The 15997-nt window shown below is 43.2% G+C and overlaps 1 protein-coding gene across 1 annotated transcript in view; it reads left to right on the plus strand.

Annotated features, from left to right (window-relative positions):
• Positions 1 to 15997, plus strand: part of LOC311234672 (mucin-like protein) — a gene marked incomplete at both ends in the record, with an annotated part of 29194 nt that overhangs the window by 2343 nt on the left and 10854 nt on the right. Inside the window, 9 exons of the mRNA XM_084321917.1 lie at positions 2807 to 2959; positions 3172 to 3350; positions 3624 to 3816; positions 4049 to 4168; positions 7541 to 7660; positions 10106 to 10126; positions 12979 to 13040; positions 13960 to 14149; positions 14973 to 15101. Of these exons, the coding sequence (XP_084178043.1) occupies positions 2807 to 2959; positions 3172 to 3350; positions 3624 to 3816; positions 4049 to 4168; positions 7541 to 7660; positions 10106 to 10126; positions 12979 to 13040; positions 13960 to 14149; positions 14973 to 15101 (1167 nt within the window). The remainder of the gene's footprint in view (positions 1 to 2806; positions 2960 to 3171; positions 3351 to 3623; positions 3817 to 4048; positions 4169 to 7540; positions 7661 to 10105; positions 10127 to 12978; positions 13041 to 13959; positions 14150 to 14972; positions 15102 to 15997) is intronic.

Here is a 15997-nt window from a genome sequence, read left to right on the forward strand (position 1 = left end):
ATATAAAATATATAAATGTAAATATGCAGTAGTATATACAGCACTGTTGTACCTGCTATCATACAGAGTATATGGATGTGTAGTTCAGGGCCCTCATTCATCAATGTGTGCGTAGAACATGTTCTATTTCCATACGTAAGCACGGAATGTAGAACTAGTGTACGCACAGGGAAGTCGGGATTCATCACACGTGCGTACGCAGGCTCTACGCACACCTGTCATGATGAATCCCACCTTGGCTCTGCGCCGCGGCTCGTGCACGCTTTCACGTATTTGCATACCAGAAACGCCCCGATTAACCATATACGGTAATGGAATACACCCATGAAATGTGGAAAAATGGACTAAGCCGAGGGAAGCGTGTCATGAGACAGGCTGACAGACGTGTACACTTACGGTGATGTCGGATATGATATCTATTAACCATTGCTGCCTGGGCAGCGCAAACACTAATAAATACCGCGCTGGAATATGACTGCCTTTTCCCGTGTTGTTTGATTAATACCCAGGGATTAAAGTTCTCCTCAATTTTATTCCAAATCGCGATGGATCTCCCGTCAATTTTCTACCTGCTGCATATGATTTCTAGAGGCATACTACAATCTATTTTGATGTCAGTATTGGGTAGCAATGAATCTCACTGCATGTATGATGTAGCCTGCCTTTCAATACATGAACTTGAATTCCATCATGTTTGTGTGCGGGACTCACAAGGCTGTTGTCACAATGGGTGGTACCGGTACAGACAGTAATAATAACAGTCCACACAATATCACGATCCATGCCATAGCCTATGTTCTATTAGGACATGATCTGTGACGACAAATGTTCTGATATCATACTCTGACAGCATGCCTATGATCAACAAAAACGCGAACTTGAATCCCATCATATACATAGTCTGTCCACTATCTGGTGTCATTGCAATGCGTTTTCTATTCTTTCTTATACAGTAAAAAGGGGGAAGAACACTATATTCATATGACTTGTATTCTGCTTACAGCTTCGAAATTCCACTTGTTTCGTTTAACGTAAAGCCTTTTAAATATAATCAAAACGTTCCCGTGTTTCTGCGGTCTGCGCAAAATAATAACGAGTTGAGCTTTATGATTTATGATGAATTGAAAATGGGGGACCCTGATGTAAACAATACGAAAGTCTTTCTCTGGTCTGCATCCCCAATTAACAATTGTATGTACTGAGCTGTACTGTACTGTACCCATTCTGCAATCTGTTAATAAACTTTTCAATCAATCAATCAATCAATCAAGCTACGCGGAGCGCAGTCAGTCAGTAGCCTACACCCCGTATATTCCGATAACGCTATATAAACCATGCTGCATTCATTCTGAGAGAAAGATCTATTATTCCAAATGCTATTTATAGGGTTTTGACCATAATTACACTACTGTTGCTATTTTACAATGAACTATAATGAACTATGGTTCGTACAGAACATGCCAGTGTTATTATGCACAGAAGCTCATTTCCTTGTTGTAATAATATATTCTACCACTGGGCGCCAGGTACGCCTGGTCTGACCTGTGCGTAGATGTAAGCACGGAGTCAAGTTCAAATCGAAATTGATGAATCCCACTCTTTGCTTAGAAATGATCGTACGCACAGGGTAAGCACAGATCTGTGCGTAGAACACGTTGATGAATGAGGGCCCAGGAGTAGGTGCGGGAAAGTGACTATAGCTTGGCCGAGAAAGTGCAGATCGACTTGGGATTGGTCGCTCCGTGTTCAGGAGACTCATGCGTATAAAAGTCTATTGGATCATGTCTCCAGCACCCCCACAGCCGTAGCTACAACCACTTAATGTCAAGGCTCTCATCCACATTCATTCATTTTCTCCCCCCGCTCTCTCCTCCATGAGCTCAATGTAACGCGGAAGTGCAGTGGTCTATTAATAGGCAACAGAGTTCAGAGTGGTGCAGTATGGGTAACAGAGTTTAGAGTGGTGCAGTATGGGTAACAGAGTTCAGAGTGGTGCAGTATGTTTGAGAACCCCTGCTCTAGAAGTGAGATCATTTGAACACGCAAGTCAAAATAATAAATCAATAATAAAACAAGATTTAGTAATGAGAAGGTTACCAGATGATCTTGCACTGGATACATGCACTGAGCTTGGGTGAATCTAATGTATGCCTGATAATATCTTGAATTATTTTACAGAAACTTATGCTAAACCCCATACTGCAACTAACACAACCTTCATACCTACAGTTGAAACAAGATGAGGCAAGCCTAGTTAAACGGGAACTCCACTCAAATAAAAAATTATAATATGTTACTTCCATGGCCTAAGACAGTTCAATCAATATATGTGAACATATTTATTTATTATTAAAAGAGCTTTATTCTATAGTAGTGTTCTCAGTTCTGAGAACAGCAAATGTATCTATTAACTCAGACCATTCTCAGTGTCATCTATCAAATATATCCAAATTCATTGTCTATGGAGCAGCTTCAGGCTTTTATACTTGATGACGCTGCCTGAAGCTGCTCCACTGGCATGATGTCACATGATGTCACATGATGTTACATGATGTCACATGATGTTACAGCCAGGCCAGTGTGACACTCACACATGCGTGTTTCAACAATGGGGAGCCAGTCACCCAGTAACCGATATTTACTTGTATCGGGCCGACACTCCGGCCAACATTTTTTGTGATAAATTATTTACGAGTTCTTTTTAAATTTCATAAAATTTTTAAAGAGCTATAACGTTACCAGTGTATGTCTTTATATGCACTTTCAGATAAGGTTCCGTTGACTTGTGTGCTGTCTTGTCGTCTAGGCAACATGCCTCCCCTAGTGGTGGAGCCGGCGGTGATCACTGTTAAAGTCAACTCTACTGTCAACATCCAGATCGTCGCACAAGACCCGAACAGAGACCCCGTCACCTACTCGCTGCTCTTCCCCAGGCCCCCACAGGCTTCCATCGGCAACAGTGAGACACCCGACCCCCAGTACACACACACACACACACACACACACACACACACACACACACACACACACACACACACACACACACACACACACACACACACACACACACACACACACACACACACACACAAACAAATGCACAAACACTCACTCACTCAATCTCACACATACACACAGACACACTTAACAACCCTGCCTCTCCTCTACCAGGCGACGGGTACCTGACATGGACACCCTTCAACATCCAGCCCGTCCACCTAACCATCAAGGTCACCGACCATCTCTTCAGCTCCCTGTTCAGCCCCATCCTGCAGGTCTGCAACTGTCTGAACGGGGGCAGCTGTCAGTATGACAGCATCGCAGAGAACCACCTGCAGGGCAAGTTCCAGGTACGGGCACGGAGGTCACGCTCAGTCAACTAGCAGTGGGGCTTTGGGACGATGTATCCTTTATTTTGATGTGCCTGTCTGATATGTGATATGTGTCTGATATAGGTCTCTCTTTGTTTGTTTGTTCATCCTTCTCTTCTTCCTTCCTTTTGTCCTTCCCCACTTTCTTTCTTTCTTGCTTGCTTCTTTCCGCACTTTATTTCTTCCTCTTTCTCTCTCTCTCTTTCCTATTCTCTCCCCTCTCTTCCCCATCTCGCCCGTCCTCCCTGCCAGGTTGTGAGCTGCCTGTGCCCAAAGGGCTTCAGGGGGAAGTTCTGTGGGGACACGGTGGACGTGTGTCGAGGGGAGCCGTGTTTCCCCGGCGTGGAGTGTCAGCCCCAGGCGCCACCCGATGACTTCAGCTGCGGAGAATGTCCTCACCCCACCGTCCACGACGGCAAGCAGGGATACAAGTGCTTTGAGAATGGTCAGTGGCCCAGTAATGAATTTAGCGTTTGTTTAAACAAGGACACATCGATACGCATTACTGTAAATGTGTCAGAATTAGCCCGCTGGCTTGTTAGCACTGCATTCGTTAAGGAACGATTGATTCCCACGCCCGGACCTTTCTCCCGCTCTCGTTACGGGGTCTGGGAAAAACACCTGACCCCATTCATCATACTTGTCCTCATTCTTGTTTCTCCGTCTCACCTTCCCAGACTTCTGCCTGCCTCCCCATCCCTTTCCCTGCCACAAAATGGCCGACTGCCACAGCACCGGCTACGAGTACACCTGCGCGTGTAAACCTGGCTTCACCGGGGATGGATACAATTGCACAGGTAATGACCACACAACCAACTATGACATTTGCATTCATTAAAGGTGCTATAAGTGGTATTTTATTTTGTTAAAATAAGTGGTAAATAGCTCTACATTCCAACAACCATCACTGATGGTTGAGAGAGTGAACAGTTTTAAGTACCTCGGAGCCCACATATCCGAGGACTTGACATGGACCACACACATTGACAGTGTTGTGAAGAAGGCACGACAACGCCTCTACTTCCTCAGGCGCCTAAGGAAGTTCCAAGTCAGTCAGAAGATCCTTAAGAACTTCTACTCATGTACAATAGAGAGCATCCTGACTGGCAACATCACCTCCTGGTTTGGGAATAGCACCGCACAAGACCGAAGCAGACTACAAAGAGTGACACGTTCAGCCCAACGCACAATTGGAGGGGGGCTTCCCACCCTCCAGAACATTTACAACAAGCGGTGCAGGGGTAAGGCTAAGAGAATCATCAAGGACTCCAGCCACCCGAACAACTGCCTCTTTGAACTGCTGCGGTCAGGCAAGCGATACCGGAGTCTCAAGGCGAGCACAGAAAGACTCAGAAGAAGCTTCTATCCCCAGGCCATCAGGCTGCTCAACGAACAATAAACACTATACAACAACCATCAAATGCACACAGCACACACATCCACACGCACACACTCACTTTAAACAAACAACACACTGCAGCACCCACTCTCCACACTTTAGAACACCTAAACACACTTTATATTTATTGATAAAGGATTTGCACTACAACTCGTACACCTTACTGTAAATTGTACCTAAATTGTACCTCATCTCATTTCTGCTTTGCACTATAAAGTATTGTATATTAGTACACTGCATAGTATATTGTATATTATTATGGTAACTCAGTTACTTCTATTCTGCATCGAACATTGTACATATGTCTATACTGAACACTGTGACCTCTTTTTTTTTACTTCTAATTTACATGCTATACTATTTTATTTCATACTTATCTTGTCTAGCACAGTCTCTGGAGCGTAACAGTAAGAAGCATTTTGTATAAAAGTATTCTGTACTTCTGTATGACAACTATTAAAGAAACTTGAAACTTGAACTGATATAGAATGTTTTGTTAGTAACATGGGGCTCCCAGTCCCTCAGCTCTGCAGTAAACAGAAAATACATTTCCTGGCATCCCTTCGCACTTTATCCAATTAGGAGAGAACCCTAGATATTTGTCCTTATTTCAAGTGATCTTGCCAAGCCAAATTAGCTTACTGCACTTGTGAGGGCCGGCGATCCACACCACTGGTCAAATTACTTACTCGTGAGTAGTACGTCCGTTGATAAAGAAAAGCAATGTCCACAGCCGGTCCGGGGTAAAGTAAAGATATCCAAATGGTTTATTTGCAAAGTCTCTCTTTACAGAAGTGGTCCTAAATTTACTCTCCTAAATATTCCTGTCAATACTACACATACAAGGTACAAGGTAAGAAAACTGTATTTTCCCAGTCTCCAAAATCACCGCCGACTCCACACATGAAAATTCCTTCGTAGTGTGCCAGCCGTAAATCCACTTGCTGGCTTCTGGCTTCAGTCCATTGTTGAGTCCATCCTTTCGGTCCAGTTCAGTCTGGTCGAAGATGCAAAACTGCCGTTCTGAGGAAACACCCGCTTATATAGAGACCCAAAGGTTCTAGAATGTCGGTTATGACCTCCCCACGGGATAATAAAAGTATTTCTATTATATTCTATTCTATTCTATACGGTGACATCACGAAGGTTCCATAACCTTCTATCATGACGTCATACGGTGGTTCCAGAATGTTTTACGTTCTAGCATGTACTACTATGACCTCACCCCACACGTTCCGGACTGTTTTATGTTCCAGAAAGATCTATTATGACATCACCACAAACGTTCTAGAAGGTTCTAGGTTCCAGAATGCTCTATTATGACAAATACGACAGTTCAATGACTTTATCTAAATCCAATCAATATTAAACATTCATATAATACAATAACCGAAATATATATAGCTTTGGCTCTTACAGCACTGGTAGATTATTTTACTTGTTTCAAGGACACATTTGCTTAAAACTCGTTATATTAGCCTCCCGCAACCCTAATCACCAACAAATACATCTTAATTATATTCATAGGACGTATCTCACACCTAGGAAGCTATTTGCTATGGGACTGGTGGCCGACTCCCGGTGCACTTTATGCTCTCTATATGCATTATGTTCTGGGATTGCCCACCAGTAGCCCATTTTTGGAAATCTATAGCAACTAAACTCTCAAACATCTGTAATATATCAATTCCACTCACGGCAGCAACATTACTTCTAAACTATATTTCTTTACTACCAACATCCATCCATACAACAGAAACTTATTATTCTGGCAGGCGTTACAGCAGCCAAAAAGCTGATTGCAATGAGATGGAAAGAACCAGAGAGACTCTGTAATTAACTGGTCCCTGACATTGCTGGATGTTATTTATTTGGAGATCTCGACTGCTCGTGTGGTTGGAGCGGGACAGGCCAGCATTGAGCTGTGGGTCGCGGCGTCCGAGAAGGTTAAGACCACCATATAGCGGCTGAGCGGGATTGGGTGTTGGTCCTGGGGGGTCTGGGGGTTCCTGGGGGGGGGGGGGGGTGGGGGAGGAAATGTCTTTTGTGGTGTCTGTGGTAATATAATTGTTTTTATTATTAGGTTCTGTATTTATTATTTTTGTGATTCTACTGTCATTATTGTTATTGTTAGTGTTATTATTGTCCTGTGAAGTCATGTCTATTCTTCTTCTTCTTCTTCTTCTTCTTCTTCTTCTTCTTCTTCTTCTTCTTCTTCTTCTTCTTCTTCTTCTTCTTCTTCTTCTTCTTCTTCTTCTTCTTCTTCTTCTTCTTCTTCTTCTTCTTCTTCTTCTTATTAATAATAATAATAATAATAATAATAATAATTATTATTATTATTATTGTATTGTGTGGTGTCTTGTGTTTTATATTTCATGTAAAAGAAAAAGGAAAAATAAAAAGATTTGATACAAAGAAAACTCGTTTTTATTTCTTTTTTGTCAGACCATTTTTGCAGTGTGGTGTTCTCTCTCCTGATTTGATAATGTGTTAACATGTATTTTCTTTTTACTGCAGAGCGGAGGGACTGGGAGACCCATGTTACTGACCAAACATATCAGTGACGGCGTGTAGAGCTATTATTTTAACATGTAGACCACTTATTTTAACAAACAAATAAAATACCACTTACAGCACCTGGCCTAGATTCATTCATTCAACCTGTATTTAATTCTCAGGAAAAGGGAGGACGGGCCCTCATCTTTTAATGTTGCTCAATACCAACTGTTGTTTTGAACAATACAGCCATTCTTCTTTCTGTGTATTGCAGATGTAGATGAGTGCCAGGACCCGTCGGCGTGTCCTAATGCTAAGTTTGAGTGTGTGAACACGCCAGGCTCCGTCCGCTGCTCCTGTAGATACCATAGTACCAAGGAGTCTGATGGCTGTGGTATGTACACACCGCTGGCACTGTAGATACCATAGTACCAAGGAGTCTGATGGCTGTGGTATGTACACACCGCTGGCACTGTAGATACCATAGTACCAAGGAGTCTGATGGCTGTGGTATGTACACACCGCTGGCACTGTAGATACCATAGTACCAAGGAGTCTGATGGCTGTGGTATGTACACACCGCTGGCACTGTAGATACCATAGTACCAAGGAGTCTGACGGCTGAGGTATGTACACACCGCTGGCACTGTAGATACCATAGTACCAAGGAGTCTGACGGCTGAGGTATGTACACACCGCTGGCACTGTAGATACCATAGTACCAAGGAGTCTGACGGCTGAGGTATGTACACACCGCTGGCACTGTAGATACCATAGTACCAAGAAGTCTGATGGCTGTGGTGTGTGGTATGTACACACCGCTGGCACTGTAGATACCATAGTACCAAGGAGTCTGACGGCTGAGGTATGTACACACCGCTGGCACTGTAGATACCATAGTACCAAGGAGTCTGACGGCTGAGGTATGTACACACCGCTGGCACTGTAGATACCATAGTACCAAGGAGTCTGACGGCTGAGGTATGTACACACCGCTGGCACTGTAGATACCATAGTACCAAGGAGTCTGACGGCTGAGGTATGTACACACCGCTGGCACTGGATCAGCAGCTTCTCGTTGCATCTCGAACACACTACAGATGTCGCTATGGTAGAAGGTACCGCGTTTTACATATTACTTCCTGCATTGTTGCCTCCAACCCCCCAAGATTCAGATCCAGCGTGAGAGGCTTGTTTTTCCCGGCTCCTCAACCTTAGACGTTTTGGTAGACAACAATACACAATGATCTATACAATTCAAGGTAAACTAGTAAACGGGTAAACTGGTAAACAGCAGATAAAATATTAAAAATGTATTATTATACAGTGTAATAAGTGTGCTTGGTGTGCAAGTCACTTAAGGTTTGATTGATTGATTGATTTTTATTGTGGAGTAAAAGACAGCATCCAATGGATAAAAACATGAGAAAGTGCAAGCACTTATTTCCATCATGGTCCCTGATTTTGGACATGGACAGACATAATAAAACATAGAGCATCATAATAAAACATAGAGCATCATAATAAAACATAGAGCATCATAATAAAACATAGATCATCATAATAAAAACATAGAGCATCATAATCAAACATATAGCAACCCCATAAAACATTAACCTGTATTTCACTTCTACATCTACTATCAAGAGACTATAGACAGATACGCCCTACCCTCTCCTTCCTAGACGTGGCTACTGTACAATTCACTGGCTAGCCATTTCTTTGTGGCACGTCTAAAGCTTCCCCCCTCTTCAATGCTTTTCAGGGCCACTGGAAGCTTGTTCCACTCCAATGCGGCAGAATATAAAAAAGTATTCATGCCCATTAATGAGTTGAATTTTGGAAGTATAAAATCTGTACTGCTCCTTCTAGTGGAATATGAATGATTGTCATGGAAGCGATTGAAGTAATTGGATAGATATTTCGGACCCTAGGCGGCTACGTGGCGTAGTGGGCAAGGCGCTCGCCACGAATGCAGAGACGCTGGGCTCGCCTGTTCGAGCCCAGCGCTCCACATTGTTTTCAGTTTAGCTGGTCGTTCATACTAATACACATTGGCCGTATTAGGGGGTGGGAAACTGATGGGTGGGGATCCGGCGTTGTGGACAGCGACTCCTACAGGTCGGTTGGTGCGCCTGCGCAGTAGAATCAGGAAAGTGTCGGGGGCAGCATGAGCCTCCCACACGTTACTCCTCGCCACTGAGAGATCGAGCTGCGCAGGTGAAAAGATGCGACTGCTGTTACCTCAAGTACCGGAGGGGACTTGTGCTATGTATGACTTAGTCCACATTGCAGCCGGCTTGTGGGAGGCAAGAAACAGCGTTCGTGACAGGGGAGGGTTGAATTGGATGATACGAAATTGGGATGGGAGAAAATATAGAAAATGGGAGAAAAAGTGGATAAAAAAAAAAGAAGATATTTCGGACCCTTATTTTGAACTATCTTGTGTGTAAGACCTAATTTGATGTGCTTTTGTATGTGCTCATGTGATGATTTAGTCTTTTAGGGGAATTGTTTGGAAGATTCTTCACTTCTAATGCAGGAGAGAGATACGGTGGAAGGATTTCTACAGTAGCTAGCACTGTATTTTACTGTGTTCTACTGTTATATTTAAACTGTAATGGTAAATGGACTGCATTTCTAAATCGCTTTTATCCAAAGAGCTTTACAACTTGTGCCTCACATTCACGCATTCACCGATGGCAAGGTGCCAACCTGCTCATCGGGAGCAGTTAGAGGTTAAGTGTCTTGCTCAAGGATAGCTACTGTATATTGGCAATGCAACTGTACTTTATATCAGAAATGTAAACTAAAGTGATTCTGGTGTGTTTTGTTACAGGCGACTCTGCCAATCCACCAGGTAAGAGTCACCAAATCACAGCTCTCTGGCCGGTCCCTGATTGATTGATTGAAAACTTTATTAACAGATTGCAGAAAGGGTACAGTACAGTACAGCTCAATACATACAATTGTTAAGAGGATGCAGACCTGAGAAAGACTTTCGTCTTGTTTCCATCAGGGTCCCCCATTTTCAATTCATCATATGACACACACGACATACAGATAGACAGTACTGCTACATCTATACATTTATGACATACCAGATTTGCAAATACAGTACTATTTGTGATACTAAAAAAATCCAGAAAAAGAGTGGATATACATTTGACATAGAAACTGTGCATTGGAGGAGGTTGGGTACATTGGAGGTGGGGGGGGGGGGGGGGGGTTGGGTAGGGGGGGGGACACACTGTACATTGGAATACTGACATACATTTGACATAGAAACTGTACATTGGAGGAGGTTGGGTAGGTGGGGTGGGGTTGGGTGGGGCTGTACATTGGAGGTGGGGGGGGGGGGGGGGGGGGGGTTGGGTAGGGGGGGGGGGGGGGCAATGTACATTGGAATACTGACAAAGCCATGCTTGGTCTTTATTGTACAACTGGGTTAGGACATTTGTAGGGGCCAGTTTCGAATTGCAGTCTCCCGTAGGTGTTCTTTGAGAGTGTTTTTGAAGGTGGGTAGTGATTCACATTCCTTTACAGCTTTGGGTAGGGCGTTCCACATTGATGTGGCATAATTGCAAAACGTGTTTAGTCCCTTGTTTGAGCCGAATCTGGGTTTTACATGATTTGTGGAGCTCCCTCTGGTGTTGTGATCGTGGTATTCACTGACCTTTGGGAAGTATTTTGACATGTACATGGGTACCTTGGTCGTGTAGTGTATCTTGTAGACCAGGGCCCTCATTCATCAACGTGTTCTACGCACAGATCTGTGCTTACCCTGTGCGTACGATCATTTCTAAGCAAAGAGTGGGATTCATCAATTTCTATTTGAACTTGACTCCGTGCTTACATCTACGCACAGGTCAGACCACACTTACCTGGCGCCCAGTGGTAGAATATATTATTACAACAAGGAAATGAGCTTATGTGCATAATAACACTGGCATGTTCTGTACGAACCGTAGTTCATTATAGTTCATTGTAAAATAGCAACAGTAGTGTAATTATGGTCAAAACCCTATAAATAGCATTTGGAATAATAGATCTTTCTCTCAGAATGAATGCAGCATGGTTTATATAGCGTTATCGGAATATACGGGGTGTAGGCTACTGACTGACTGCGCTCCGCGTAGCTTGATTGATTGATTGATTGAAAAGTTTATTAACAGATTGCAGAATGGGTACAGTACAGTACAGCTCAGTACATACAATTGTTAATTGGGGATGCAGACCAACTTTCGTCTTGTTTACATCAGGGTCCCCCATTTTCAATTCATCATAAATCATAAAGCTCAACTCGTTATTATTTTGCGCACAGACCGCCGAAACACGGGAACGTTTTGATTATATTTAAAAGGCTTTACGTTAAACGAAACAAGTGGAATTTCGAAGCTGTAAGCAGAATAAGTCATATGAATATAGTGTTCTTCCCCCTTTTTACTGTATAAGAAAGAATAGAAAACGCATTGCAATGACACCATGCAGATAGTGGACAGACTATGTATATGATGGGATTCAAGTTCGCGTTTTTGTTGCTCATAGGCATGCTGTCAGAGTATGATATCTTAATCAAACATTCTAGAACATTTGTCGTCACAGATCATGTCCTAATAGAACATAGGCTATGGCATGGATCGTGATATTGTGTGGACTGTAATTATTACTGTACCGGTACCACCCATTGTGACAACAGCCTTGTGAGTCCCGCACACAAACATGATGGAATTCAAGTTCATGTATTGAAAGGCATGCCTACATCATACATGCAGTGAGATTCATTGTTCTTGTATATGCTCTCTATTATTGTTTATATAGGCTACCCAATACTGACATCAAAATAGATTGTAGTATGCCTCTAGAAATCATATGCAGCAGGTAGAAAATTGACGGGAGATCCATCGCGATTTGGAATAGAATTGAGGAGAACTTTAATCCCTGGGTATCAATCAAACAACACGGGAAAAGGCAGTCATATTCCAGTGCGGTCTTTATTAGCCGACAACAAAATAGATGCCTCTAAAAATCATATAGCCAATCGAACACAACTAATAAAGGCATTCATATTACAGCACGGTTATAATGACACACAACCAACGCCAAACAGTGGTCAACGAACGGTCTTTATTAGTATTCTGAGCTGTCCAGGCAGAATTGCAGCAATGGTCTTAGGGAGCCGTTGATATCTGACATCACCGTTTACAAGTCCGCCTTTTATTATTTATCCCACAATACGCGATAGTGTCTTCTTGGTTCGACAGCAGTGAACAATCTTCGTGGAGTTTCTCAGGGTTCCGCTCGGGTCAGTCCATTATTTCACATCCCATGGGGGGTGTTTCCTCATTTTCATGACCATATATGGATAATCATGCACGAGCATTGACGGTAGAACAAAGTGGTATTCATCAACACGGAGGGACATAGAGCCTGCGTACGCACCGTGTGATGAATCCCGACTTCCCTGTGCGTACACTAGTTCTACATTCCGTGCTTACGTGTGGAAATAGAAATGTTCTACGCACACTATTGATGAATGAGGGCCCAGGCCCATTGCAAGTTGCTGTACTCTGTCGTCTACTCTAAGCCATCCTAGGTTGGCAAAGTGTGCAGGGGTGAGGTGGGTTCTAGGAGTCAGGTCAAGCAGTAGTGGGTGCCGTAGCCTGATACAACATCCTGCTTTCTGGTGAACATGACTGTTGTTTTCCACAGGGTCTAATGTCTTCAACGTCTCCATGGGCTGGAAGAGTGACAGGAGTGAGGGACTCAAAAGGGTATGTGATGTGTTGTATTTTGTGTGTGTGTGTGTGTGTGTGCGTGTGTGTGTGTGTGTGTGTGTGTGTGTGTGTGTGTGTGTGTGTGTGTGTGTGTGTGTGTGTGAGAGAGAGAGAGGGGGGGGGGGGTTGGCTCATCTGAAGGGGGGATGACAAGTGTTGATGACGTGGTGTTAAGGATACGCCTGTCAGCAGGGTCCAGAGTGTGTTGTCGCATGCATGCATGTGTGCGTGTGTGTCTGTGTGTGTGTGTGTGTGTGTGTGTGTGTGTGCGCCTGCGTGCATGTGTATGTCTCTAGGCGGTCTTTAAAACACTTTTTCAGTTTATGTGGATCACTTGCCCAGTACATATTAGATTACAGTACATCACATTAAATTTGTACAGTACAACAAGTCAAGTATTCCTTTATTAACCCCTTGGGGAAATACAGGCATCATATCAGCATGTGGGACAGCCTAGGGGAGGGGAGGTACAAGCAGGAAAATGTTTTATAATATAAATAATAATAATAATAATATATAATATAAAATAATATAAATAATCAAATACTGTAAAAGATAAATAATAATAGAACATAATAATAATAAATATTTATGGCAGTATATTCTATCGATAATAGTATACATGATATACAGTACATAGTAGTAGCCCACTGCTCCAGAGTCCGTGCAGTGTTTATTAATTAAGAGTCAGACAGTCATAGCAGTTCTCAAGTTCTCCAGCCGTTAGTTCTCCAACTATTGGCAGCAGTTGGCACCAGAGTGCAAAGTAAACAGTAAAGTGCATAGCATTATACAGTGTAACATGTGGATATGTGGAGTAGTATATGACAAAGCTACGGAGTAAACATAAAAAAGAGTGACGAGTGCATACTGACCCTGTATTGCTATCTCTACTGTACGATTCTCTGTCCCTCAGCTGGTGACCATTCTGTCGATGGGCTTCCAGAACAAGTTCTACAACGCCAGCCTGAGTCCGCGCCAGGGGTCCGGCCCCGGGATGGACGAATACCGCATCAACGTCTCCAGTGACACGCCCCACTGGTACATCAGAGACTACCTGGCCAGAGTCAGTCGCTACTATATCATCAGGTCTGCAGAGGTCGTAGGTCAGTCTGCCACCCAGTCAACATGGGGAGGTCAGGGTGTGATGTGAGGTCACGTGTGAGGAGGTCACTGTATTATGTTTGGGTGTCATTTGAAAAAAAAAAAAAACACAAAATGAAATCCCGATATTAAAATTGAAGTCATTCTGAAATGACTAAGTCATTAGCTATCGGAATTGCTTTTGATTTGAAAGTAATAATTGGGAGGGGAGCTCCAGTAGCTCACCGCGTACCTCGGACGCTATTTCGGCGTCGGGGACAACCGTGCGCGTCACGGATCTGGGGTACACGAGTTCGACTCCCGGACTCGCCGTATTTTCTCAGAGTGTCTTTCCCCCGATCTATACCCCATTCAACCTGTTTCTGTCGGTCATGCTTGACCAGAAAAAAGCGATAAACGCTAAAAGAACCAGCTGACTGGTCAAAGTTTAAAAAAAAAATAAAGTAATAATTGGGAATGGGATCATCTGTATTTTTTTTTTATTTTGTACTGTATTGCGCTTTTATATGAAACCTTTAATTTGCTGTCTTATGCCGAGTATAACATTTATTTCATTAGAATAAAAAACATTTATTTCTGTTTAGCCACGTGACATTACATGCTTATGTAACGTTGATTGGAAAGCAGATTTCCATTAGATGTAATAGTGGCAACTAGACTGAATGTTAAACATACACACAGGAAACGGTGTGTGGAGATTATATACATTGGGGAAAAGACTATTTGCAGAAATACTGGTATTGCTTTACAGCAAAAAGAAAGTGCTGGTAACAGCATCCCCCTCTCTCTCTCTCCCGCTGGCTCTGCAACTGTCCACTCCCACAGACCTGGATGAGTGTCAGGCCAAGGAGGCGGCGTGCGTCGACCCTGCGCTCTGCGCCAACACCTACGGCGGCTACAGATGTGTGTGCAACGGCACGACTGACGTGGACGAGATGCAATCCTGCATATTAGGTAAGCAGAGTGTCCTTGCGCCGCTGCTGAATCAGGACCACCACTGCTATGAACTACGTAGACTACCCCCGAAAAAAATAAATATATATATATATATATATTTTTTTTTTTATCATTCCATTTGGGCTGTGGGGGGTGCTTAACTCATTGAGCACCACGCTCTTTTCCCATCTGTACTGCCTGGCTTTTTACCATTTTCACGATCTTTGCGGAGCTATTGTATATTCAATATTATAGCTATGGAGACAATAGTATGGCTCATTTGACAGACACTATTTATAGTCCAACATGTAAAAAAGAGTTTGTTTCTACATATATCCTCGTTTGTTCACAATCCCAAGATAAACATTGCCCCGTTTCAAAATAATCCAGGCTGGTTTTCTAGATTGTGAGATAAAGTGTGTTTTGTGCAGCGTGTGCGCAAATCTCGTGGCTGCTCGCTTGAAACCTATATTATTTCCAGGTCAAAGGTAAACACATTACCTTTTTTCTTCACAAAGCCGGGGGGGGGGGGGGGGGGTGTCGTTTATCCGAGGCTGCGATCATACAAACGCATGTTTTATGATGGAGTTTCGATAAAGTACACGTAAAATAGACGTTACCTTTGTTTTAGAGGTGCTCCATTTCTCACTTCTTCATCTGCTCGGGCCAGACTAGACCGAGCCGAATAGGTTTCCTCATCAGTTGGTTTGATTATAGTTTTTTTTTTACATTTTACCAGTAGTGCTGAGTCCAACATAGTCCAACATAGTCTGGTGGAAACGCACCTTATCGTCCATAATCATCATCAATATAATCCGTTTTGTCTTCTTCTTCATAATATCCAATAGTTCACTCTAGGCGATCGCGATTGTCGAATGTGTCCTGCTCACTGCTGCTCGCAACGAGTCCCTAGT

This window comes from Notolepis coatsorum (genome assembly GCF_963971535.1).
Source record: "Notolepis coatsorum genome assembly, chromosome: 9".
NCBI classification, from domain to species: domain Eukaryota; kingdom Metazoa; phylum Chordata; class Actinopteri; order Aulopiformes; family Paralepididae; genus Notolepis; species Notolepis coatsorum.